At 37.2% G+C, this 25,757-nt stretch overlaps 2 protein-coding genes across 3 annotated transcripts; both read left to right on the top strand.

Annotated features, from left to right (window-relative positions):
- The first annotated feature begins 513 nt into the window (after nucleotides 1-513).
- Nucleotides 514-24,016, top strand: LOC115715990 (uncharacterized). 2 transcript variants are annotated; one of them, XM_030644676.2, is made up of 8 exons: nucleotides 514-805; nucleotides 893-1,004; nucleotides 1,119-1,309; nucleotides 1,412-1,506; nucleotides 1,617-2,024; nucleotides 3,721-3,829; nucleotides 22,775-23,420; nucleotides 23,602-24,016. In XM_030644676.2, the coding sequence occupies exons 1-8, from the start codon at nucleotides 671-673 to the stop codon at nucleotides 23,721-23,723; spliced, it is 1,818 nt and encodes a 605-aa protein (XP_030500536.2). In that variant the 5' UTR covers nucleotides 514-670; the 3' UTR covers nucleotides 23,724-24,016. The 2 variants fall into 2 exon arrangements, with proteins under 2 accessions (XP_030500536.2, XP_030500537.2); XM_030644677.2 differs by lacking the exon at nucleotides 514-805 and having other exon boundaries at nucleotides 1,136-1,309.
- Nucleotides 4,672-9,019, top strand: LOC133037865 (uncharacterized). The gene is made up of 2 exons (XM_061115590.1): nucleotides 4,672-8,292; nucleotides 8,603-9,019. The coding sequence occupies exons 1-2, from the start codon at nucleotides 7,317-7,319 to the stop codon at nucleotides 8,629-8,631; spliced, it is 1,005 nt and encodes a 334-aa protein (XP_060971573.1). The 5' UTR covers nucleotides 4,672-7,316; the 3' UTR covers nucleotides 8,632-9,019.
- Nucleotides 24,017-25,757: the final 1,741 nt, after the last annotated feature.

Here is a 25,757-nt window from a genome sequence, read left to right as displayed (position 1 = left end):
TTCTTTGGTTTCATAAGAAAAATGATGGAGAATGGAGGAAAGGGCACACCGATTGGTATAGAATCAGAGAGAAGAAGAAATAGAATGACAGAGAAGAAGAAAGAGAATGAGGGAGAAGAAGACCCAAAAATATGGCGGTGGAAGTGGGGGAATTTTGTCGTCTTCTCGTGGTGGTGGGGATGTTTTGCTCGTGGGTGGTGGAGAAAATTGGTTTGAAAACCCTAAACTGAACCTAAAAAAAAAAAAATTACACGTGTCAAATTGCGTGGACTGCATAATAGGAGCCATGTCAACACTCCGTCATTAAAATGAACGGAAGATCGAATACCACAAATTTAACATTATCAAAAGTTTAGGGGGAATTTTTAACGTCAAAAATAGTTCAGGAGACACGATCTGGTAATTGTCAAAGTTCGGGTAAAAAATTACAAATTAACATAAAAACTTTGTTAAAAAAAAATAAATTAAAAAAAAAAACGAAAAGGACATGGATGTAATTTGGGCTTATAATTTCCAGAAGCTTGCATTGCCGTCTCCATCTAGAAAATCCCTAGAGGCTAAGACAGGGAGCAAATGAAAGCAGTGTGACGTAGGTATAACAAAGGCATTTCTTTAGGTATTTACTCATTGTTTCATTCTCAATAGAATCTAAGTTTAGTTGAAAGTAAATATGTTTAAGAAGTCCATGGAGCTGAAGTCACACCAGAGGTTATCTGGTGCTGACAGGAAAAAGCTTAAGAGGACCATCAAGGACAGGTTTCCTGCTGCTTCCGATCCCGATATGGATTCGTTACTGCCTCCTAAGGTAAGGGATTAAAAAAAAAAGAAAACACCTTTTGTTGTTGTTGTTCTTGTTGCTTTTTATCGAAAATAGTATTTTACCAAATTGTAGGTAGAGATTACAGTCGACAAATTCCAAAATCGAGTTATTGTTTATGGGGTAGAAGGTGGGCTTCCTATGTTTTTCGATGTTGATGGTAGAGGTACCGAAGTTTTCCCAACTGGTAAGCCACTATTCGCCATATTTATTTTGTTAATTTCGGTGGATAAGTATATGTATATATAGATATAGATATATTTTTTTTGACATTCATATCTTATATTAAAAATAATGGCAGTTTATGCCCTGTGGAAGGTTCCAAATCTGTTGCCTAGTTTCTTGCTGAAGGGGGGTGAGGTGTCTCGTTATGTGATTGGTGGGGCGGATCTCATGTTTCCCGGTATTAGCATTCCTCCTGAAGGATTGCCGACCTTTTCAGCTGGTGAAATATGGGCAGTAAAAGTTCCTGGCAACCCTGCTCCAATCGCAGTAAGCCTAATTATGTTTGTGCGAATATATATTGCTTTAAGTTCAAACTGGTTTCTGAGCTTCGATTAAGATTTTCTTTTCTTCTTGGGACTTTATTTCAAGGTTGGGAGTACCACAATGAGCAGCACCGAAGCATTAAAAGCCGGTTTGCGAGGAAAGGCATTGAAAATTACTCACTATTATCGTGATTTACTCTGGCAAGTATTTTGGGTGTCTTTCTTTCCTATTATATCTATTGAAAATGAGTATTGGAAAAACTGGCTTACTTCATTGCTTTCATTGACTTTCTGATGGTACCTTTTGGTAGGGAATCAGTAGAAGGCCACTATGTGCCCAATGCAGGATTTCTTGAGGATGTTGTGTTTGAGGATCCTGCCTCATCTTCATTGTGTCAGACATCAAATTCATATGATGATGACACGGCCAATTCTTTTCATAATCAATGGGATGGAATAAATGATGAAGAAGTGAGAGACTCTGTTGATGCTGCTGATGATCAATCTGTACCTGATGCTGTAAAGAAAACAGCTGAACAAGAGATAATGTTAAGTTTGGCCAATGTGAAGGTAACAGATAATGTTTCTGGTGATGAGTCAATTGCAGAGGACCAACATCCTTTGTCCGTGGAGGATATGGACATGCTTTTGGACAAGTGTCTTTTGCAAGCGTTGCATACAACCGTAAAAGACTTGCCCATGCCGGGAAGCACCCTATGGTAAGATTAACATCATCCTAGGCTTCTATTCTATGTCTTTATCTTTAAGAGTCTTAAATTAGATATTTATGTAACATTTTTGTTATGTATTTTCTTATAAATAAATAGGTATTTTGCCTCATGAACTGTCACTAATAAGATTATACCCCTTGAATTATTAAAGTTGTTAAAAATGCCACTCAACTTTAACCAATAGTATTAGGACTTTTGTTACAATTTTTTTTTTTTTAATTTTACATTAAGCACCTGATGTGGCATGACACGGTGGACACATTTTACTGTACAAACTGATGTGTACAGTACATCTATGTCATTGATTATGTGTCAAAAAAAATAAAAATATTAATTGAAATCAAAGAATCTTTTTTAAAATAATAAAATAAAAGGAATTAAATGAATAAGAAACTAAAACATTTAAAAAGTTAAAATGAAATTAAAAAAAAAAAGAAAAGAAGAATATTTGAACGGTCTCGTTTGTATACCGCATAAATGATAAGGGAAAAATGTAGAGCAATGAGGACGAAAAGAAAGACTTTTCAAAGCAAACATGGGCTAAAGATAAGATTCTTTCGTACGTCTAGGGAGCAAAACTCTATAAGGGTCAGTTTTTTTTGGCCAATTTGAATAGACCTTATAATATTTGCAACAATTTGAATAGTTTAGAGAATTTTTGGCCAAAAAAAAGAACGTCTAGGGAGCAAAACTCTATAAGGGTCAGTTTTTTTTTTTTGCTAAACAAAAAAATTTATTCCAAGAACAAAAACTCAAAGCTTGTTAACAACAAAGAGTGTTAACTCCCAAAGATGAGGACAACTAGAAAATTAGACAGTCTAACTGAATTCTTTACTCTAGAAATCCAAGAAATAATTCAACCAAACAGTCTAAACCAGCAAATAAGGACAAAGACAAAGCAGCCAGCTCCCACAGTGGCTACCTCTGCGCAGCAAAAGCCTCTCAAGGCTGCCTACAATCCGAAAAGAAAGCAAGATTCACCCACTCAGATTGAATGGCCAAATAAATCGCTAAGATACCTGCCTGAAATTTAACTTCTAGTGTAGACAAAACATGAAAACACCAGTCTTAAGTTGAATCAATCAACTCGATTCATAGTTCAGGGGAAACATTCTTATTTATTTTATTTAGCTTTGCTTAGGTGAAAAATTTATTTTTGGAAAAACATGCCACACTAGCAACTTAAAAACTGAATTTGATAAAAGTTAACATAATACTACTTTAAAAGTAACATTTAAAGTTGGAAAGCATTTTTAACGCCGATAATAATTCAATGGCACGATGGCAGGGGGCAAAGAATCTATTGTTCTTTTCTAACTTTGTCACTTAGGTGGCGTTTGGTTGAAGGTAATAAAATAGAATGGAAAGGAAACAATTTTTATTCCATTCCTTTCTTTGGTTATATATTAAAGTATTGGAATTTCATTCCATTGGAATGACTTTTCCACTATTTTGTTGGAATGACTATTCCATTTTGAAATGGAAAGAAAGAGCATTCTAATGCATGATGAGAAAAAATTTAATAATTTTTTTTTTATCAATTTTGATATGCATTTTAAATTTTATTCCATTCCATTCATATTCCTATTCTCATTCACATTCCTATTCCTATGTTTTTATTCTTGCCAATCGAAAGCTACCTTAGTTCTCCAACAATTGATTATGATTTTTGTTTGGTTGTTAGGTCAAACCATGTATTACCATGTCGACCCTCGGGCATCACCCTAGACATCAAGAAATCATCACATAAGAAACTTTCAAAATGGTTACTAGCTAAATCTTCTGGAGGATTGGTATGTACTAATTTTCTTATTTCAAGACTCGAATAGAAATTGTTTGAGATTTTAACTCTTTTTGTATATATATGTTTTTCAAATATCGATCTTGCAATTTGATGAAATAAATACATGAAAGGATGGATGAAAACATCACTATAAGTAATAAGGCCTTACATAAATTGGAGTTCCTTCCTTCGTTAAGTATGATTCAATTTAATGACCCGAAGAAGGAGGTAATTTGGTTGGTGTTTAAAGTGTCTTTGAAATCCTTAAAGGCCTCGAGGAACTTGGGTATTTGGGTCGAGCTTGTTTATGAAGTTGTCGCTTGATTCAATTCTTATAGGAACTTAGATATGAAAATGGCTATTCAGCCGTGCATATTGGTACTCAAATTTTATTAAATACAAAGAAATAGAGATAGAAGGGGAAATTTGGGGATACCTTAAGCCTCCCTAAGAATTCTAATGAATTCCCACCCACTGGTGTAATGATAGGCCACCAATTCGATTCATTTATGCTAGAAGGAATCGTAAGTAATGAGAGGATTTGGGTTTGAGTTTCTGGTAATGAAATAATATTATGATATTATTCATTTGTTTTGTTTTTGTTTCGAGTGATTTTCTATTTTTATTTAAAATTTATTTCGGGATAGTTATGAGGGATTAAAGGAGACGAAAATTATGTCTTGAATTATTGTGATTAAGCTTATGCTTGGGGGAGGTACTAAGTCTCTTGAATAACCTGGGAGTTTTTGTTACTTTTTTGCTATGTTAATAAAACTTCCCTCATAATTCCTATTAATTTCCTTGGTTGGGACAGATACACTACTGGTGTGTATCAAAGCAATGACTTGGATGGAAATTCGAATGGATACAATGGAAGAAAAGGTGATTGCTAGTATTCGAGCAATATGTCAGGAATTATAGAAACTACCTGTGATTGAAAAAGGGTTGCCTGCCTTGGTGAGTCGTCCCGAACAGTTCATGCGTCTTCAGGAATGTCGACTAACACTTGTTGTTGGATGGTCGGGAGCAACTATTGGCGACTGGAAAGACGCTGATTATGGGGGAAGAACCACGATTGATGCCTGGGTACAAGGGGATTGAGATGGAAGACAACAACAATTGTTTTGGCGGTTATCAACCAGAGGGGACATCAGACGTAGGCAAATTGAACTCTACTTTCGATGGTGACAACCCGAATGGGTGGATTCTCAAGACTAAGATATTTTTCTATCCATCCTATGACTGATGCTAAAAGTTTAGAAATTGCTGTAATGAGTCTTGTGGAAGAAGCGCTGATCTGGTTTCTGTAGGAAAATCGTTGGGGACCTTTTTGGATGTGGACTGTATTGAAGGGTAGATGATACATCGATTCCGTCTTCCTCCATCGGGATCTATGTATAGTTAGTGACTTCTAGGCATCAACTCAAGAAGGATCTGTGGGAGATTATCGCTAAAATTTGGAGCTTTTGGCTTCATTGCTGGAGGGAATCATCGAACCAGTTATGGAGTGGAGTCTACTTTCATAAATGGGCTCCAAACTGAAACAAGACATGACATTATTGTCCTTGGGCCATTACTTGAGCAAGACATGGAATTAGCCCAAAGGATCAAAACAGAAATTGGGCCCAACGTGTAGAGACAAATTGTAACTTAGGTTAGCTAAGTGCAACTTCTGCAAATCCAGCCTAGAAAATTTATTTCCCTCGAACAATTTCATCCAAAGAAGACTCAAGGTACCGTCAATTTTTTAGAGACAAAGCTCCAATAGAAATGTGCCAAATGTCTGTGTTATGAGTGTGATGAGAAATATTCACCGAGACACTGATGTAAAAAGAAAGAATTACAAGTGTTATTGTTACAAGATGCATTTGAAAGTGAGGAAGAATTCCATGGAGAGTGTAGAAGATGCGAAGCTACAGGAACCAAAGCACCAAGACCCATCATCCAATGAAGTTTACTGTGGGTAACATAGCAGTGCGCTTGCAAGGAGACCCAACATTGCACAAGACCTGAGTATCACTTAAGGCCATGACGCGACTGATTAAACACGAGGGTCAAGCAATGATTATTGAGTTGGGGGAGATTGCAAAACCAGAAGAAGACCAGGAAGCTCTTGCTGCAATTTCTAGAGTACTCCAAGAAGGCAATCGCGTGTTTGAGATGCCTATGGAGTTACCACCCATACGGGGCAGTGAGCTATTGTCTTACGTGAAGGTTCATCCCTAATAAGCGTTTGATTTTATAGGTATTCACAAAGTGCAGAAAGATGCACTTCAGCAGTTAGTTAAAGGGATGTTGGTGGCAAGGATCATCAAACCCCTTGTGAGTCCTTTCTATAGTCCTGTTTTGTTGGTTTGCAAGAAGGATTGAAGTTGGCGGTTTTGTGTGGACTATCAGGCCTTGAACTGGAAGACAATTCCAGATAAGTTTCTAATTCCGGTTATTGACGAACTTTAGGATGAGCTCCATGGGGCAATTATTTCTTCAAAGCTCGATCTCAAATCCAGCTATCATCAAATTCAGGTTCAACCAGAAGATGTGCCCAAAACAGTGTTTAGGACCCATGGACTTTATGAATTTCTTATAATGCCTTTTGGTTTAGCCAGTGCTCCAGCCACATTCTAGCCACATTCTAGGCAACGATGAATGAGGTATTTTGCCTATATTTGTGTTGGCTTGTTATGGTATTTTTTGATGATTGTATACAACTGTAGCTTGGACGACCATGTTTGTCATCTTTCCATTGTTTTGGGTTTATCGTCTGATAAGAACCGAGTACTAAATCACTCAAACCAGTAGCAAATAGCACAAACAACAACAATAGTAGCAGTATTACAGTAGCAAAATAATAGCCAATCAGTAGTGTTAGAGAATTAGCTGTATATTAGGTGTAAAAGAATTAGGGTAACTTGTATTTAGTAGTTTTCTTTTTTGTTGGTAGTTTCCTATTTCCTAGTCTCCTAGCTTTGTATATAAATATGTACTATTCTATGAAATAAACAGATAATTCGATTCACTATTTTCTACATGGTATCAGAGCATTGTGATTCAAAATTCGAAATTCGAAATTAGGGTTCTGAAAAAAAAAAAAAATAAAATAAAATAAAAATTAGGGTTTGAGTTTAGGGTTGTTTTTTCGAAAACCCTATTTGGAGTGACCATTTTTTCTCACCGCCCACATAGGAAGACTGCCCAGCCGCCGGACTGCAAAACCCAAAAGTCCGGCGTCCAGATTCACCGCGCGTGGGGCCCACGCGCCGTCGTCCGCCGCTGCCAACCGTCCCACGCGCCGGCGCGTGAGGGCGCGTCCGGCGTCTTCTCCGGTGTCGGTCGACGCCCGTCCCACTCCTGCTCCTTTCTCGTCCTCCTTGCTTCGGTTTTCGGCGGTTCTTCGCATTTTGTGGTTTGATACTTTTGTCTTCTTTGTGTTTGGGTATCTATTCCTTTGAGTTTGTTCTCTTCCTTTTTTCTGTCAATTTTTTTTTGGTTTCGAGATTATGGCAGAGATAAAATCAGATTCGAAGTCAATCGTTGTTTCTGATGTGGTTCCCGTGATGTCTAAAATCACGGACCATAAGTTGATTGGTTCGAATTATTTGGAATGGAGTAAGACGATTCGACTGTATTTGAGGAGTATTGACAAAGATGATCACTTGACTGACGATCCTCCTGAAGAAACAAACGATTCAAGGAAAATATGGCTCCGTGAGGATGCTCGCTTGTTCCTTCAAATTCGAAATTCTATCGATAATGAGGTAATTAGTTTGATTAATCATTGTGAATTGGTTAAAGAACTAATGGGTTACTTGGAGTTTTTGTATTCTGGCAAAGACAACATCTCTCGCATATATGATGTTTGCAAAGCTTTTTATCGCGCGGAAAAACAAGATAAGTCTCTTATGAATTATTTTATGGCTTTCAAGAAAACATATGAAGAACTTAATGTGCTATTACCCTTTAGTCCTGATGTAAAAGTTCAACAGCGCCAACGAGAACAGATGGCTATTATGAGTTTTCTTGCAGGACTCTCATCTGAATTTGACTCTGCAAAGTCACAAGTTCTCTCTGGTTCTGATGTCTCCTCTTTACAAGATGTGTTTACTCGTGTTCTTCGCACAGAGACTACCTCTTCAACTCCTCTTAATAGCGCCTTGGTGAGTCGTAATAATTCTGCACCAGAAAGAAACTCTACTCCAAGTGGATTTAAAGGAGGTAATTCACAAGGACCTGATAACCGCACACCAAATTCTGGGAGCATCATGTGCAATTATTGTAAGAAACCAGGCCACACCAAGTTTGAGTGTAGGAAGTTACAATTTAAGAATCGACAACAACACTCTGCCAATATTGCAAGCACTAGTGATGCATCTGACAAATCGGTCCTTATTTCTGCTGATGAATTTGCCAAGTTCTCAAGGTATCAGGAAACACTTAAGTCTTCATCTTCTTCTGTCACTGCGATTGCTGATTCAGGTAACTCTAATGCATGCCTTCTTTCCAAATCCTCGAAATGGGTCATTGATTCCGTGCCACAGATCATATGACAGGTAATTCCCGTCTCTTTTCCACTTTTCAGTCTCACAGTCCCACTTCTGTTGTCACCTTAGCTGATGGGTCAACAGCGTCTGTTCTTGGATCTGGCACTATTATTCCTACACCTATGCTATCTTTATCATCAGTCTTACATTTACCTGATTTGTCCTTTAATTTGCTTTCTGTTAGTCAACTCACTCGTAATCTAAATTGTTGCATCTCATTCTTTCCTGATCATTGTTTGTTTCAGGATCTTATGACGAAGAAGATTATTGGTAAAGGACATGAATCTGGTGGCTTGTATGTTCTTGACCCACTTCCGCCAACCTCTATTGCTTGTTCGAGTGTTGCTTCCGCTTTTGAGGCTCATTGTCGTTTAGGTCATCCATCCCTTCCTTTGCTCAAGAAACTGTGTCCCCAATATAGTAGTTTATCTTCGTTAGAATGTGAGTCATGTCAGTTTGCCAAACATCATCGTGTTAGTTTGAGTCCACGTGTCAATAAACGTGCGAGTGTTCCTTTTGAGTTAGTTCATTCTGATGTTTGGGGTCCTTCTCCTATTTTGTCTCAACCTGGATTCAGGTATTTTGTTACTTTTGTGGATGATTATTCTCGTTTAACTTGGTTATATTTAATGAAAAATCGTTCTGAGTTGTTTTCTATATTCTGTGCTTTTTGTGCTGAGATTCAAACTCAATTTAATGTATCTATTCGTACTTTGAGAAGTGATAATGCCAAAGAGTACATGTCTGCTCAATTTCAATCTTATATGACCTCTAATGGCATGCTTCATTAAACTTCTTGTGTTGATACGGCACCTCAGAATGGTGTTGCAGAACGTAAAAACAGACATCTTCTTGAAACTGCACGTGCTCTCTTGTTTCAAATGAAAGTCCCTAAACCTTTTTGGGCCGATGCAGTTTCCACGGCATGCTTTCTTATTAATCGCATGCCCTCTTCTGTTCTTAATGGTGAAATTCCATTTAAAATTCTTTTTCCTAATAAGTCATTATTTCCAGTTGCTCCGCGAGTATTTGGTAGTGTTTGTTTTGCTCGCGATGTCCGTCCATCTGTCACCAAATTAGACCTTAAGGCACTAAAGTGTGTCTTTCTTGGTTATTCTCGTCTTCAGAAAGGGTATAGGTATTACTGTCCTGATCTCAACAAATATCTTGTTTCTATTGATGTTACTTTTATAGAAAATACACCTTATTTTTCATCTTCCACTACTTCTACTAGTCAGGGGGAGGATGATGATTTGTTGGTTTATTCTGTCACATCCTATGCGCCTGCTCCATGTTCTGACGGGTCTCTTGTTCCTTCACCTGCCTCGGTCGTCACCCCCACAATGTCTACACCTCCACCACCTCTACCACCTCCACCACTCCCTCGGCCTCCTATAGTGTACACCAGGCGCCCCCCTCCTCCACCTCCTGTTTCATGTCCTGCACCTGCATCTTCGTCATCAGATCTGGACATCTCAGATGATCTTCCCATTGCACTACGTAAAGGTAAACGTCAGTGTACTTTTCCTATTACTTCTTTTGTGTCTTATAATCATCTCTCCTCTTCTTCTTGTTCTTTTATTGCTTCTCTTGATTCTATCACTATTCCTAAAACTGTTCGAGAAGCGATGTCTCATCCTGGTTGGCTTGCTGCAATGATAGAAGAGATGAATGCTTTGGTTGCGAATGGTACTTGGGTCTTGGTTGATTTACCTTCCGGAAAACAGGCCATCGGGTGTAAATGGGTGTTCACGGTTAAATTCAATCCAGACGGCACAGTTGCTCGCTTAAAGGCCCGTCTTGTTGCCAAGGGTTATGCTCAAACCTATGGAGTGGACTATTGTGATACTTTTTCTCCTGTTGCTAAACTCACATCTGTTCGACTGTTCATTTCCATGGCAGCTACTCATCATTGGCCTTTGCATCAGCTTGATATTAAAAATGCTTTTCTTCATGGAGATCTTGAGAAAGAAGTATATATGGAGCAACCTCCTGGGTTTGTTGCTCAGGGGGAGTTAGGGCGAGTTTGTCATTTTCGCAAATCTTTATATGGATTGAAACAAAGCCCTCGTGCTTGGTTTGGTAAATTTAGTCAGGCTGTTGAGAAGTTTGGTTTGTTGAAAAGTAAGTCAGATCATTCTGTGTTTTATAAAAGATCAACTGTTGGTATCATTTTGTTAGTGGTGTATGTTGATGACATCGTTATTACTGGAAATGATACTGAAGGCATCTCATCCCTTAAGTCTTTCATTCACACCCAGTTTAACACGAAAGATTTAGGGGAACTCAAGTATTTCTTGGGGATTGAAGTTATTCGGAGTAAACAAGGTATTTTTCTGTCTCAAAGAAAGTATGTACTTGATTTGCTAACTGAGACAGGGAAATTGGGATCAAAACCTTGCAATGCTCCAATGAATCCAGCTGTGCATCTTACACGTGATGGGAAACCATTTGAAGATCCTGAGAAATATCGCAGGTTAGTTGGAAAGTTGAATTATTTAACTGTGACTCGTCCAGATATTGCATTTCCAGTTAGTGTTATCAGTCAGTTCATGTCTTCCCCAACAATTCATCATTGGGCAGCATTAGAACAAATTTTATGTTACTTAAAAGGAGCACCAGGACGAGGTATAGTTTACAAGGATCATGGACATACCCAGATTGAGTGTTTTTCTGATGCAGTTGGGCGAAGTGCTCCAAGGTAGATAGACGATCCACTTCAGGATATTGTGTATTTGTTGGGGGCAATCTGGTCTCTTGGAAGAGTAAGAAACAAAATGTTGTATCTAGATCCAGTGCTGAATCAGAATATAGAGCTATGGCCCAGTCCGTGTGTGAGGTAATATGGATTTATCAGCTTTTGACTGAATTCGGGTTTAAGACTTCTATTCCAGCAAAATTATGGTGTGATAATCAAGCTGCTCTTCATATTGCCTCGAATCCCGTATTCCACGAGCGAACTAAGCACATTGAGATCGATTGTCATTTTGTTCGTGAGAAAATTCAACAAGGTCTGATCTCCACAGGATATGTGAAAACCGGAGAACAACTAGGAGATATTTTTACAAAAGCTTTGAATGGGGTGCGGATTGACTATCTTTGTAACAAGCTGGGCATGATTAACATCTATGCTCCAGCTTGAGGGGGAGTGTTAGAGAATTAGCTGTATATTAGGTGTAAAAGAATTAGGGTAACTTGTATTTAGTAGTTTTCTTTTTTGTTGGTAGTTTCCTATTTCCTAGTCTCCTAGCTTTGTATATAAATATGTACTATTCTATGAAATAAACAGATAATTCGATTCACTATTTTCTACAAGTAAAAAGTATGTATTGAATATATGAGAAAACCAAGTACAATTGATGGGAGCCCTTAGACTACTTTGATGCAAAGAGTTTTACTCAATACATTGCATATCCTCACTTTCTAAACTCACTTATTTATAGGATCCTATTCCACTTAAAAGCTATCGTCACCACAATGACTTAACTACCCTTTTAATTAATTCTGGGGTCTAACATTACTGGTTGCCCGAATTTCAGCTTGTCCTCAAGGTGAAGGACAATAGCGCAACTCGTATCCGTTGTTAAATTGCACCAAGTGGTAGAACAAGACAAAGTGAGTGAGCTTCTTACCTGGTCATGATCGCTGCATCAAGATATACACCTCTCAACAAGCCGACTTCTATTGAAAAACTAGTTAAGCAATATCACTTGACCTCCTTTCATCAACGGTTGTGTGGTCCAATGGAAACTTCGCAAGAGGTGAAACTTGCCCTTTGTTCACCAACAGCAAGCCAAACAACATGAAGAATGTACTTGTGGATCATTGGAACCCTTCCAATAAGATATTCTAATGTTTAAACAAACGCAAATGAGCCTTGAGGCGTTTTTTTTTGGTAAGGCGAGGCGTATGAGGCGTGAGCCTCAAAAATTAATGGAATCAGTACTTTTAGAGCACCTAAGAATGAATAAACTGTCACATAAATTTCAAACATACTATAAAATATCTCATAAAAATAATAACCATTAAACGTCTCATAAAGTTCAAACTTATCGAAAGATATGTTTCATAAAACTCAAACTAAAATAAAGATAATTATGTTTTTAGAATTAGAATTCTAAATTCTACTATCCTAGAACACATTTGAAGGAAGCAAGCAACAAGTTTCTTTTTTCTCTGTTGGTTGAAGAAATAAGCAGCTGCATAGCTGTGAAGAAGAGAGGGAGATAGTAAGAAGATAGAATTAGGATTTTTATTTTTAAGTTTTATTTGGGCTTAAAAATTTCATTGGGTTTTCTTATTAATGTTTATAGGGCTTTTTAAAGGTTTTTAGGTTTTTTAAGTTGGGTAGCAGAAAAACAAATTTAAAATTATAATTTGGGCCTTTTTTTTTGGGGCTCAAATAGCCCATTTCACTTTCAAAATTTGAGGCTTACGCCTCTTACGCCTCAACACCTCACGCCTCGATTCAGCGCCTCACCCATTAAGGCGTACGCCTCTCTTCTCCTTAGCAAGGCGCACGCCTTGGTACAATCTTTAAACGCCTCAACTTGAGGCGCGCCTCAAAAATGCCTTTTTAAACATTGAGATATTCTTTCTATTTTGTTACATGACCAAAACAACAGATGCTAGTTCAGAGCATGAAACTCGAGGGAACAATTTGGAATGACCATAAGAAATGGTATATAGAAGAATTAATTCTTGAGTAAAAAGGACCCATGTTTATAATATACTGTTTTAGAGCATGCCTATGGAATAATATCACGAATCACACCAATTGAAGCTAAATGCCCATGTTCCATTCCCTATGTAGTCATGTCTACGCACGAATGTGAAAAACAAATATGCTGAATTTCCAAGAAGAATTATTGGAGTTTGACCACTTAATAAACTCTCCTAAAATCATTAATTTTCCCTTTATCAAAAAACCCAACAACACCCAAACTCTGTGCAATGATAGTGAAGCAGAAAAAATACCAACCCTAAAGTGAACAGTGAGCTCGCTATAGTGAGCTTCTGTGCTTGTTCTCTCCCGCCATGAACATTCCACCCACAGAGTTGAGGCATTTCCTTTTGCAATAATACGTTGGATTTTGTCATCAGTACTCAAGCCATATTCCTCGTATTCTTTTCTTGAACGGTGTAACCGACATCGCTTCCAAGGGTATCTCTCTCAAGGCGAAACCTCAAAACATCAGACAATTATGGGGTTTCTTTGGACTTACAAGTTATTACTGTAAATTTGTGAAAGATTACAGTGAGATGGCTTAGCCTTTGACAAAGCATTCAAAGAAAGACAAATTTGGATGGAATGACGTAGCTACTTTTGTGTTTGAAGCTCATAATCAAGCTATGATTATTGTAACACCCTAACTAACATAGGCGTATTACGTGATTTTTAAACATGCTGTGCAGCTCGTTGCTAATCAACAAGGTTTATGGAAAACGTGATTAATTAAAATTTTTGCTTTTTAATTAAACTTATAAAATAACATTACAAAAGACTCGGGATCCCGATTACAAAATCATTTACAAAAGAGTTAACTGTTTATACAAAATAATTGTCGCCTAGCGACTAGTTACAAAAATAGCCTTGCTGTCCCGAGGATCGTACGCTCCAGGCTTAACTGCCCCGACATGTACAATCTTCATAAGCTCGTTCACGGTCCATCAGCTTTAGCCTTGCCTTCACCTACACATAAACGTAGATCTGTGAGTCGACAGACTCAGTAAGAAAATCATAATAATATTCATACATAATCCCGATCATGATCAGACGCCCATACCCCTGATCATAACCCTAACTGCCGTGTCCAACACGATACTGAGTCCCCCTAACTGCCGTGTCCAACACGGTACTGAGTTCTGAACGTTCATAGGGACGGTACTATTGACAAGTAACAGCCTGATCGGTCGAACCGGTCATACTCCGGCTGCTGGTCATACTCCAGCCTGTACCGACGTGCTACAATATCCGCCTGATCGGTCGAACCGGTCATACTCCGGCTGCTGGTCATACTCCAACCTGTACCGACGGGATACGTCAATAGTACGGAACCACCAACCTAAGTGTCAGCCTGATCGGTCGAACCGGTCATACTCCGACTGCTGGTCATACTCCAGCCTGTACCGACGTGACAGGGTTGGATGGCTCGAAGCCAACATACATAACTAATGTAATCTAACAGGCTTCCTACATGCACGCTAAACATGTAATCTACATATGCATACTGTTATACTAATCTTACCTGGATTCCGAATTCAGGTGTGCCGGTCAACCTGACTGGAACTTATCTGCGCGGCGGATTACAGGCTCCTAAACCATAAAAATCACAACACTATAAGAGGCACGCTAAATCACTTCCCGGGGACTTAAACTAGGAACTAAAAGTTTCCCTATCGATAAAAAGCATGACAATACCCCCAAAAACATAAAAACGAGAAAAACTAGGGTCCCTGAATTTTCCCCAACCGGTAGACCGGTTGCCCAACCGGAATTCCGGTTCTGGGAAATTCAGAACCCCATCCGGAATTCCGGATGCACAACCGGAATTCCGGTTCCTCTCAGGCAGCAAACTCAAAATTTCATATCTTGCTCAAATCAACTCCAAATCAATTCAAACCTTCCAGACCTACTCCATATAACCCCTAGAACATTTCTAAGGCAACAAAACTACCCAGATTGCACATAATCAAAAATCACCATTGAAGCTTAAGCTTTGAGTTTTAAACTCAAACTTGAGCAAACCTAGCTAACATGCAATCAAACCAGCTTGAATCTACTAAATCATGCATAATAAAGCCTCTGAAAACAACTACAAACATCCACAACATCACAGCAACAGATTATAACCAACTCTCTTTGAAATCCATAGTTTTAGCATAAAAATTCATAACTTTGCTCAACTTAACTATCATGCTTCACAACATCTCAAATTAACTCAAATAAACAAACTTTAAACCTCAGAAATCAACAACAAACACAGCAGCAACAACCTCAAAAATCATGCATGCATTACACTAAATTCATCAAAATTCAACAATTTTAAAAAAAAGAAAGGAAGAGGAGCTAACCTAGCTTGAAGAATACTTAGATTGGAAGAGAAATGGCTTGAAAATCGAAGGAAGAATCCAGCTCCTTGCACACACACACCCAGCCGAGAGAGAGAGGAAAAGAGAGAGTGGTTTTTGGAAATTTTTTTCTATTTTTGACTAAGTGTTGATTTTTTTGAAAAAAGAATTAAAAGCTACTTAACATATATCAATTCCATTTTAGCCAACACTTAACTAAATAAACATTTATTTTCAATTAATAAAATCACTAAAAGACAAAATATCATTGGGGCAAAAAGGTCATTTTGCCCCTCCACTCAAAAATAACATAAATAACACTAAAGGGGTATTTTTGGGAAATTCTAAATTCCCGACCATTCCCGACATTCCCAATGTCTAATAAACCGTCCCAAACTACTAACATACTAAGTTGTGATTTCTACTGAGCCAAACACCGAGTTCCAAAATACCGGGCACCGGAATGCAAAATTATGCAAACTACTACATGACATAAAAATGCATCTCTGAATTCAATAATAACAGTATAATAAATTATTTAAATAGCTATAAATAATTTCATAATTAAACGTGATTAACTGCTAATTTCCAAATTAAACTAAGCGGTCTTTACAATTATGGTTCCTATGCTTACTCTTCTTGATTTTGAAAGGCCATTTGCGATGGTAACACGTGCATCTTGGTATGGTATGGGGGCTGTGTTGATGCAAAAGCAAAGGCCTATGGCTTTTTACGCACAAGTTAGACTGAAGCCGATCTATGAAAAAGAATTAATGGCTATAGTTTTTGTTACTTAGAAATGGTGGCCTTATTAGGGAGGAGATTTGTGGTGCGTACGGATAACAAAAGTTTAAAATTTCTATAGGAGCAGAACGTATTGTCACTTTGGAGTACTAGAGGTGGATGGTTAAATTGATGGGGTGCAATTTTGAAATTCAGTACAAGCCAGGGGCTGGAAATAGAGTGGCAGATGCGTTATCACGGGTCAATTAACCTTGGAACTTAAAAATTTGCTAGTGTCCCAAGGAATTGATTGGAGTGTTGTGCAACAAGAAATCGAACAAGATGTCTCTCTCTAATATTGTTTCTGCTTTGCAAAAAGGACTCAACGGGCAGTAGGTTACACACTAGATCATGGATAGTTGTTATTGTTAGGCGAAGATAAAACATTCAAGAGAATTGAATCTGATTTTTATTGGGTGGGCATGAGAAAAAGGGTGGAGGATTGGGTGCGAGAGTGTGATGTTTGTTAAAGAAATAAGTTTCTGATTGTGTCCCTAGTAAGTTGCTACAACCTATAGGCCTTGCAAACATTGGTTTGGGAAGATTTGACTATGGACTTCATTGAGGGTCTTCCTAGGTCTCAAGGGATGGATATCATCTTAGTGGTTGTTGATAAGTTAAGTATAGGTCTCAAGGGATGGATACCATCTTAGTGGTTGTTGATAAGTTAAGTATGTTCATTTCATTCCTTTAAAGCATCCTTTTATTGCTCGTTCAGTGGTTGAAGTTTTCTTGAAGGAAGTGGTTCGACTTCATGGGATTCCATGATCAATCATCTCCGATAGGGACAAGGTTTTCATGAGCCATTTTTGGCTGGAGCTTTTCAAGCTCCAAGGAACAGAGCTCTGTCATAGTACCGCTTATCACCCTCAGACGTGAAAAACCACGATCTTGGGGAAGGGGGGGATGGTTGGCTTGGGCTGAATATTGGTACAATACATCATTTCATACAACTTGAAAACACGCTCCCTTCAAGATTTTATATGGTAGCGATCCTCTGATAAGATATAAGAAGGGTTCTACACTGCTATCTACAGTGGATGAGATGTTAGAAGGGAGAAATGTGCAATTAGATGATCTTAACATGCATTTGCTTCGAGCCCAACAAAAGATGAAAGAATCTGCAAACGAGAACTGGCGTGATGACCAATTTGCCATTGGAGAGAAGATATTTGTGAAACTGAAACCTTATTGTCAGAAATCCCTAGTTGTTTGAAGAAATGAGAAGCTTTCTTCACGCTATTATCGGGCTGGAGAAGTTGCCTACAAGCTGTCACTACTTTTTGCTACCTCTATACACCCAGTTTTCCATGTCTTGCAGTTTCGTCGGGTTCATAGAAGTGTTCATTCTATACCAGTGCTGCTGCCACAATTGAGTCCTAATCTGGAATTGATGGTTGAACCGACCGAATTGTTGGGTCATGCTTAGCCCAATGGGAAGGGTGATTTGGAGGTGTTGATCAACTGGAAGGATTTACCGTTGTTTGAAGCTATATGGGAGAATTATCACAACATGCGACATCAGTTTCTTCAATTCCACCTTGAGGACAAGGTGAAAGTTTGGGCGGCGAGCAATGATAAGCCACCAATTCGATTCACTTATACTAGAAGGAATTGTAAGTAATGAGTGGATTTGAGGTTGAGTTGGTTTTAAGAACTAAATAATATTATGATATTCATTTATTTTGTTTTTGTTTTGAGTGACTTTCTATTTCTATTTTGATTTATTTTGGGAAAGTTATGAGGGATTAAAGGAGAGGAAAGAGAAGGGAAAATTATGTCTTGAATTATTGTCATTAAGCTTATGCTTGGGGGAGGTACCAGGTTTCTTGAATAACCAGGGAGTTTTTGTTACTTTTCTGCTCTGTTAATAAAACTTCCCTCATATTTCCTAGTAATTTCTTTGGCTGGAACAGATACACTTCTGGTGTGTATTAGCATGATAGACTTAAGATACGTTTTACTTATACTAGGAGGGGTAAGTGTCTTTAGCAGCTGATATGAGTGGGAGGCGTGTTTTGGTCATTTCTTTGTATAGGGTGAACTGCTTTTGTTGAGCTGAGTGTGTTGTTTGTTGATTATGCAAGAATTTGAGTCTATACTCTGCATCACTGATCTGAAGGAACCCATACTGTTGCTTTTAGTTTCCATTCAATAATAGCTCACTACTTCTTCATCTGTTTACTGTTTCATTAAAATTCAGGTGCTGGTGAAAGATTATCGTAATTGGTGTTGTAGTTTTGCTGTTGGTTTCTATTCTATCGAGCAGGATATTATCCAATTCCACTAGCATGCCCGACCCCTCAACTCTATAATTCTCATCGTCAGCTTTAAGAAAAACCATAGGCTTGCCCAAGAATGGGTCTCCTCTCAAAGTAATTGACTCTTCTCCTAATTGGAATTTCTTGATTTGTATTTTCCAATTAGTTATGTCAATCTCAAGAGTGGCAAGCTATTGAATCTTTGGCATCGCATTTGAGTGGCCTAATCCCAATGGGCAATGGTGAGAAATCTCCACTTACTTGAGACCATAAAGTTGTAGAACTACACCCCTACAAATGCTTTTTGCCTTAGCCGAGTCACTTGGCCCCATAGTCTCCTGTAAAATTCAGTCTTTAACACGGGCAGCAACAATTTGTTAACCAAATCTATTGACAAGAAATGGGTTACTTGCTGGTCTTCGACTTATGTAACAATTGTTGCTGGTCTTTGACTTATGTAACAATTGTTTTAGGTGTTGTTAGCCTAATGACTGAATTTAATGACACGTTTCAAGTTCAACTTTATTCTCTTGTTCTTGGTTAATCTCAGCTGCTTCTTCATCCTCATCTTCATCACGAGTTACCAATACATTAAACTTCTTTCTCTCCAACTTGTTTCCATAATATCGCTTTCTATCACATGATAGCAAATACCCTGATTCTTCTTTTCTTCTATCTCCAAATTAGCCAACCAATTATATTACGTAGGAAATTTTCTAGCTAAGTTCCGTCCCTTGGAGAGGACTTACTTTCTTACAAACTGGTTAGTTGTTGGGTGTAGCTTGCTGTATTCTTGGTATAGCTGTAAAAGGACAAGTTGTTTCCAATCTTTTGAGCTAATTCCATGACATTTGGCAGCAGCGATATTATGATCTGTTGATCTGAAATTAATTATTTCCGATCTTTTGATCTGTTGTTGTTGACTATTAGAGTTTCTTGGCTTTTTTTCTCTTGATGTGAGAACGTAAGTCAGTAGCGTGCAGGAATGCCCCATTGCAAACTTAGCTTATTATTAACTTACTAGATCCACCAACTAAAAATAAAAATTTTACTTAAAAACAAATGGTCTCCTTGCTCTTCTTAAAAATCTTCCTGACGAGATGACTAAAAAGGTTATTTTCTTTCTAGAAGACTAAAACATCGCACATTAAGACACTGTGGCTGCCTTCTCAAAGTCAATTTTACTTGTCACCCGTTTGCTCTGAAGGTGTTTAAACTTAATTACTTTGTTGACAACTAGACTAACATGCAAAATTTGTCTACCTTACCCACTAGAAAAGTTTGGCTAATTAGGAATTTTATCCCTCAATTTTTGATATGTACCAAATCTTGCTCTCCGAATTTTTTAGTCCATTAAAAATTCTCCTCGAACTATTATGATTAGTGAATTGAATTTTATCTAATTTTACTAACGGAAGCTTTACATGGATGAATGTTCAGAGGGCACGAATTGGTCCATGTCAAAGTTTGGAGGCATGATTTGGTAGATATCAAAGCTTGTGGGGCGCAATTTAGTGCATGGACAATTGTCGCGTTAGTAAAATTGAACGGAATTTGACAGAAGTCATTGAATCCAATAATCTCAATAATTCAGAGAACTTTTAACGACTAAAAGTTTGGACACAAAAATCATAATTAGTTGTCTCGCCTAAAACTTCCTGGACTCTTGTTGAGAACCTTAGATATTATATTGAATAAGTTATTAATCTAGCTGATAGGCCACTTCTTGAATCAATCTTTTATCGAAATAAATGTCTCGTATTTACTTAACTTTCAAAAAACCTATGAAAGCAAAGTTGCTCTGTACCTATGGGAAGCAGTGCATATAAATTATGGATTCCATTGTTGACTATTGCTGGTGACTCTCCTCATCAAAAGCTTTTTCAAAGATTTTCAACTTTATTTAAGGGGGCAAGCAAGCACCACAAGAAAACGATTGAGAAAACTCAGATCTATAAGTTCCTGGATGGTCTCAATGTTGAGTTTGATGAGGTGGGGGGAGGGGTTATTGCAAGGCAGCCCCTGCCTCCAATTGGTGAAGTATTCGCTGAAGTCAGAAGAGAGGAGAGTCAAATGAGTGTTATGTTGGGAAAGAAGACACATACATCTGTTGTTGAAAGTTCAGCGCTCGCCACCATGAAAGTAGCATATAACAGGAACACCCCATTCGTGTAGAAAACTTATGAGAAGTCATTTGTTTGATGTGATTTCTATAACAAACCTTGTCATACTTGAGAGACCCGTTGGAGAATCCATGGCAAACCAGCAAATTGGAAAAGCAAGGTAGAGAGAGGAAAGGCAGGCCGAACCCCTTCTGCACATGAAGCTGAGTCCAGCCTCTTCACTAAGGAGCAGATGAATCAGCTTCATGCATTGCTGAACACTACCTCGTCCTCATTTAGTATTCCTATTGCTTCTATTGCACATGCAGGTAACAAAGTATTAGAAATAAATGCTCTAAATTGTTACAAAAATCATTTACTCCATGGATAATAGATTCTGGAGCTTCAAACCATACGGAAAATTCTAATTTTTTTTTTGAATCTTACATGTTCAGGAGATCAAAAAGTTAAAATAGTCGATGGTAATTTCACATTCATTGTAGGGAAAAGTTTAATTAAAATTTGGGGATAGATCTTAAATCTTTCCTCCATGTTCCTAAACTTACTCGCAATCTCTTGTCTCTCAGCAAATTATCTAGAGATTCTAATTGTTCTGTAGTTTTCTATGAATCCCACTTTGTTTTCATTGCCAGAGTTCGGGGAAGACGATTGGTAGTGCTAGAATGATTAATGGACTATTATTTCGAAGATAAGGCTTCTGAAAATAAAATTTCTCAAGGATTTAGTAGCATTAGTTCTCTTTTTGTTTATGATCAAATAATGGTTTGGCATTATAAATTAGGCCATTCTAGTTTTTCTTATTTAAAATATTTATTTCCAGCACTATTTAAATAGTTGAATCCTTTGTCTTTTCAATGTGAAAATTGTTTATTGGCCAAAAGCCAATGTAAATCTTATGTTAAATCTTCTTATCATCCTTCAAAACTGTTTTATTTGTTTCATAGTGATGTCCGGGGACCTTCTAAGGTTTCCACTAATTTTGAAGAAAAAAAAGGTTTGTTACTTTTATAGACGACCATACTCGTCTTTGTTGGGTTTATTTAATGAGGGAAAATTCGAGGTTGATTTTCAAGGTCAAAATACATCTCAATTACATTGTCCCATAGCTCCTTTGCTGTGGGATAGCACATATAATTGGAGCTAATCTCTTCTTCCATAGAGTTAACAAAAGCCAAGCCATCACCATAGAATTTTCAGCATCCCAAATTTCAGTTTCTGCTGGAGCCTTCTTTTCACTAATTAAATATCCCATTTTTCTTCGACCTTTTATATACATCTTCATTGATTGATACTATCTCAGAAAGTTTTCTCAATTGAAGCAAATGGTAGTGATACAGAGTGAGACTCGGTAGATTTGTTAGAAAGTACGGTGGAATTGGTTTGGATGGGGTTGTTTTTGGTTGTACCTGACTCGAAGTCTGACATGGTGCGATTAGGGCAGAGGTGTTATTAGGTTTGAGTACAATTTCTTTTTCTTTATTTTTGGCTCTGATACAAAGGCTACAGATTTAGGGTAAAGTTTTTTCTGTTATTTTATTTCTACTACACAGCAGTGTATATAACATGTACAATAATCCCTATAGAGTAAAACAAATCAAATAATAAAGACACAATAAACCCCTAAACTAATTCCCTAAAATTATGGCAATTATTCGTTCAAGCCAATCTGAAATGTGTTGAGAGAGACATATATTCATTCCCTCAAACACCTGAAAAAAGAGCTTCAACTGACTTATAAAGTGTTTTATAGATTGGTAGGACTTATAAAGTGTTTTATATATTCCCTCAAACACCTGAAAAAAGAGCTTCAACTGACTTATAAAGTGTTTTATAGATTGGTAGGACTTCGTTTTCAATATCTTGAACTGCCACATTGGGGAATATATTCAAATTGCCCATTTATTTTTATTTTATATTTAAAAGAGAGGAAATAAAAACTATTTTCCTCTTTATAGGAGAGCGCACAATGAGAAACACATTAAATTTTCTTTAGGTTTTTTGGGTGGAGCATAAATGAGAAACCAATTGCATTTTCTTGCACTGGAGACTTGAGGCTGACAACCTTGTAGCACAATGCTATTGAGTACAAGTCAAAATTTTTTTGGTTTAGATACTTTGAAAAATAATTGGAATCAATGGTTCTTATGTGTGCTTCATAATGATATAAATACATGTACAGATCACAGTAAAAGAAGACAAGTATAAGAAAGAGGCTGTTTTGTTATCCGTCAATCACAATCATCCAGATTACACATCCTTTAAGCCGGATAAACAGAAAGTAGAGAAAAGTGAGCAGACCACCGAACAATCTCCAAATGAAAGTCATTCCAATAAAATTCTTGAAGTTGCAGAGATCTATAAATCAAGTGTTCATGTAAATCCCATATATGCTGCTGTTGGAGCTGATAAGGGACAGCTTTACAGTGCTTCTGAAGCTATTGCTGTTGTTCAGAAATATGTTGATAATGAAAAACTTGTGAAGCCAACAAACAAGTCCATTGTTGTTTTGGATGCAATATTATGCGATGCACTATTCAAAGGAGCCATGAAAAAAGGTTCGACATACCCAACAGAAATCCATAAGAAAGATCTAGGACCGGCATTCATAAATCGGATGCAAGCTCATCACGTTGTGACTAGGGGGAATGAGTCGGTTGTTCGTAAAGGTGGTTTAAAAGCAATACAGATATTGACAGAACGAAGGCAAGGTAACAAGAAGGTGACAAAACTCTCCGGGATGGAAACATTTTTGATGGATGCTGAGTCTTTGGCTTCTGAGCTGCAGAAAAAGTTTGCTTGTAGTACATCAGTGACAGAACTACCAGGTATAGTGCTTCATAGGCCTTCATGATCATCTACACTTTCTTTCTGGTTTTGTCAGGAACTAGGAAGGTGCAGAGCTAATAGTTTGCATATTTTCTTGACTTTTCTTATTCTTTGCAGTTTACTTATTTTTCATATCTTCCATAAAGTTTAGCTGAGATAACAATGTTCACCTTGTTTCAGGTAAGAAAGGACACGAGGTCCTGGTTCAAGGTGGTGTGATTGATGACCTGGCAAAACATTTGATTGAGCAATATGGGATTCCAAAGAGATACATCGAAGTTCTGGATAAGACACGGAAATGAGAGGCTAAAAGGTGGTGTTCTCATCTTTATGGAATGTTATTTTTGTGAATTTAAGGCCACTTGGTAATAGTTTGATTTATGGTGAAATCGGTGAAACTCAACACTTATGCTTAGAAGTGTTATCTGTCAACTTGCAAATTTTTTTTTTCTTTCAATGCAATCATTGTTAGGTGTTGAGGATGGCATATTCTACTTCTCAAATATGAGAGCTGAGGATTTGTTGAGTACATAATCTTGCCTTGCATGTACTTGAATCTTTTTCAACATACAGTAAAATGTACATTCTTTTCTGATTTGTATCCTTTTCTTTCCTCCATTTGCTGCATGTACATATCTTTATCTAGTTAATGTTGGGATCAAACTAATTGTATTATTATATAGAGAATACAATTTAATAGACTTAGATAGTGAACCCAACCTGTTCTAATTTTGTCACTTGGGTTCCCAATCTCTATAATTTTGCAATCGAATCTCCATCCTCGATACATGGTAGCAGCAGTTAGTCCTTTTGATTAATTTTGTCTATTTGTGATATAAATACGCATATGCATTGCACATTTTCTCAGAAAAGAAATAATAATGCTCGAAATTGTTAGGTCCCTTCTCTGCTCATTCCCAACGAAGTCGAAGTATGTTAATTCCTTCGTCCTGTAACTAGTTTGGTAGACTGTTAATAACATACATATATAAATACTAGTTTGGAGAAGCACGTGCGCCCATTTGAGAAGCAACATCTTCTCTCAATATAGTTTTCAGGTGCAACATTTTTGTTCTTGTAGCCTATCGGTCCATGTTCTAGTAACCCAAAGTTAATTGCACTTTTGTATATGAATTTACAAGCAGCTTCTTTTAAGCATAAAACAAATGTGATGATTCTTGAGCATGACAACCAGCCCCCATTGCCACATAGCATTTAACATATTCTCTAATCTTCACAACTTTTGCTCCTGTTTCATCATGCGATTGAGATTCTCTTGTCTAGAATGAACACAAAATACAAATGAAAATGAAGATCAAGACAGATCCAATATGCAAATGAAGATCAAGTCCTAAAACCATAGAGATTAGTATTCAATCCCCTAATTAACCACAACTATAACCGAGAAATTGGTAACCTGTAAAATAAATTTGGGACTAACCGAGAAATTGGTAACCTATAAAATAAATTTGGGACTTGAGAGAATTAATAAACAAACAATAGCAATAGGACAATCGTGATATCAAAACCAAAAAATATCCACCAACCTAGATGAGATCTATAGAGAGATTCAAATAGTATTTTAGTTAGGGAAATTTACATACATTACTAACTTTTTCTAATTTATTATATTTCTACTGTGACACGCGGATTGTAACATTTTTACTGTTTTTTTTTATTCGGCAGTTACTGCCTTGTTTCAAATCTTATATATTATTTGTGGCTTACACGTGTCTTCACCGAGTTTTGTCACTTCATTTTTTGATTTTTTTTTTCAAAAAAGCTTTGATTAACGTCTGGGTGTCACTATTTGTGACAGTGTTCTTCTTTTTGGGGTTTTAATTTATTTTAAAATTATTTTTAAATATTTCAAAAAAGTATTGATTTGCCATGGGGTGTCAATTTGCGACAGTATGCTTCTTTTTGGAGTTTAAATTTATTTTTAAATGTTAAATAATCATTACTAAAATCTCACTCTCCCATGTTTCCTATTCATCTTCTTCTAATATCCATTTTTTTAAGCGTTTATACATCTGTGGGTGGTTTATTTTTTATTTCAAATTTTTTCAGTTATTCCATCTTCAGATTATTTCCCTCTTCATTTCCCCCCACATTTTCATTCTTATTCTTCTATAAATATTACTTCCCCTTATTCACAATGACTGTTACCCAATCATCATCCTCCCTGTTGCTAAATAGCCCCCAAAATAACCCCCAAAAAATAAATTTCAAGCAACAATGGGTAAGAAGAATTTGAAAGATAATCCTCCTAGCCCTACTTGTCTAGTTGCTGCTAAAAGGAAACTAGGTGCTGGAACTTCGAAGAATACTCGAGC

The sequence above is a fragment of the Cannabis sativa genome, chromosome 5 (genome assembly GCF_029168945.1).
Source record: "Cannabis sativa cultivar Pink pepper isolate KNU-18-1 chromosome 5, ASM2916894v1, whole genome shotgun sequence".
NCBI lineage: Eukaryota > Viridiplantae > Streptophyta > Magnoliopsida > Rosales > Cannabaceae > Cannabis > Cannabis sativa.
The sequence above is the reverse complement of the archived record's forward strand: the minus strand, read 5'-3'. Positions and strand labels throughout refer to the sequence as shown.

Bases quoted from the DNA above. Each gene is read 5' to 3' on its own strand.
- LOC115715990 (XM_030644676.2), top strand. From the start codon at position 671: ATGTTTAAGAAGTCCATGGAGCTGAAGTCACACCAGAGGTTATCTGGT. The intron at 806-892 runs GTAAGGGATTAA...ACCAAATTGTAG, and splicing joins ATTCGTTACTGCCTCCTAAG to GTAGAGATTACAGTCGACAA. The intron at 23,421-23,601 runs GTATAGTGCTTC...ACCTTGTTTCAG, and splicing joins ATCAGTGACAGAACTACCAG to GTAAGAAAGGACACGAGGTC.
- LOC133037865 (XM_061115590.1), top strand. From the start codon at position 7,317: ATGGCAGAGATAAAATCAGATTCGAAGTCAATCGTTGTTTCTGATGTG. The intron at 8,293-8,602 runs GTAACTCTAATG...TGTTTGTTTCAG, and splicing joins CACTGCGATTGCTGATTCAG to GATCTTATGACGAAGAAGAT.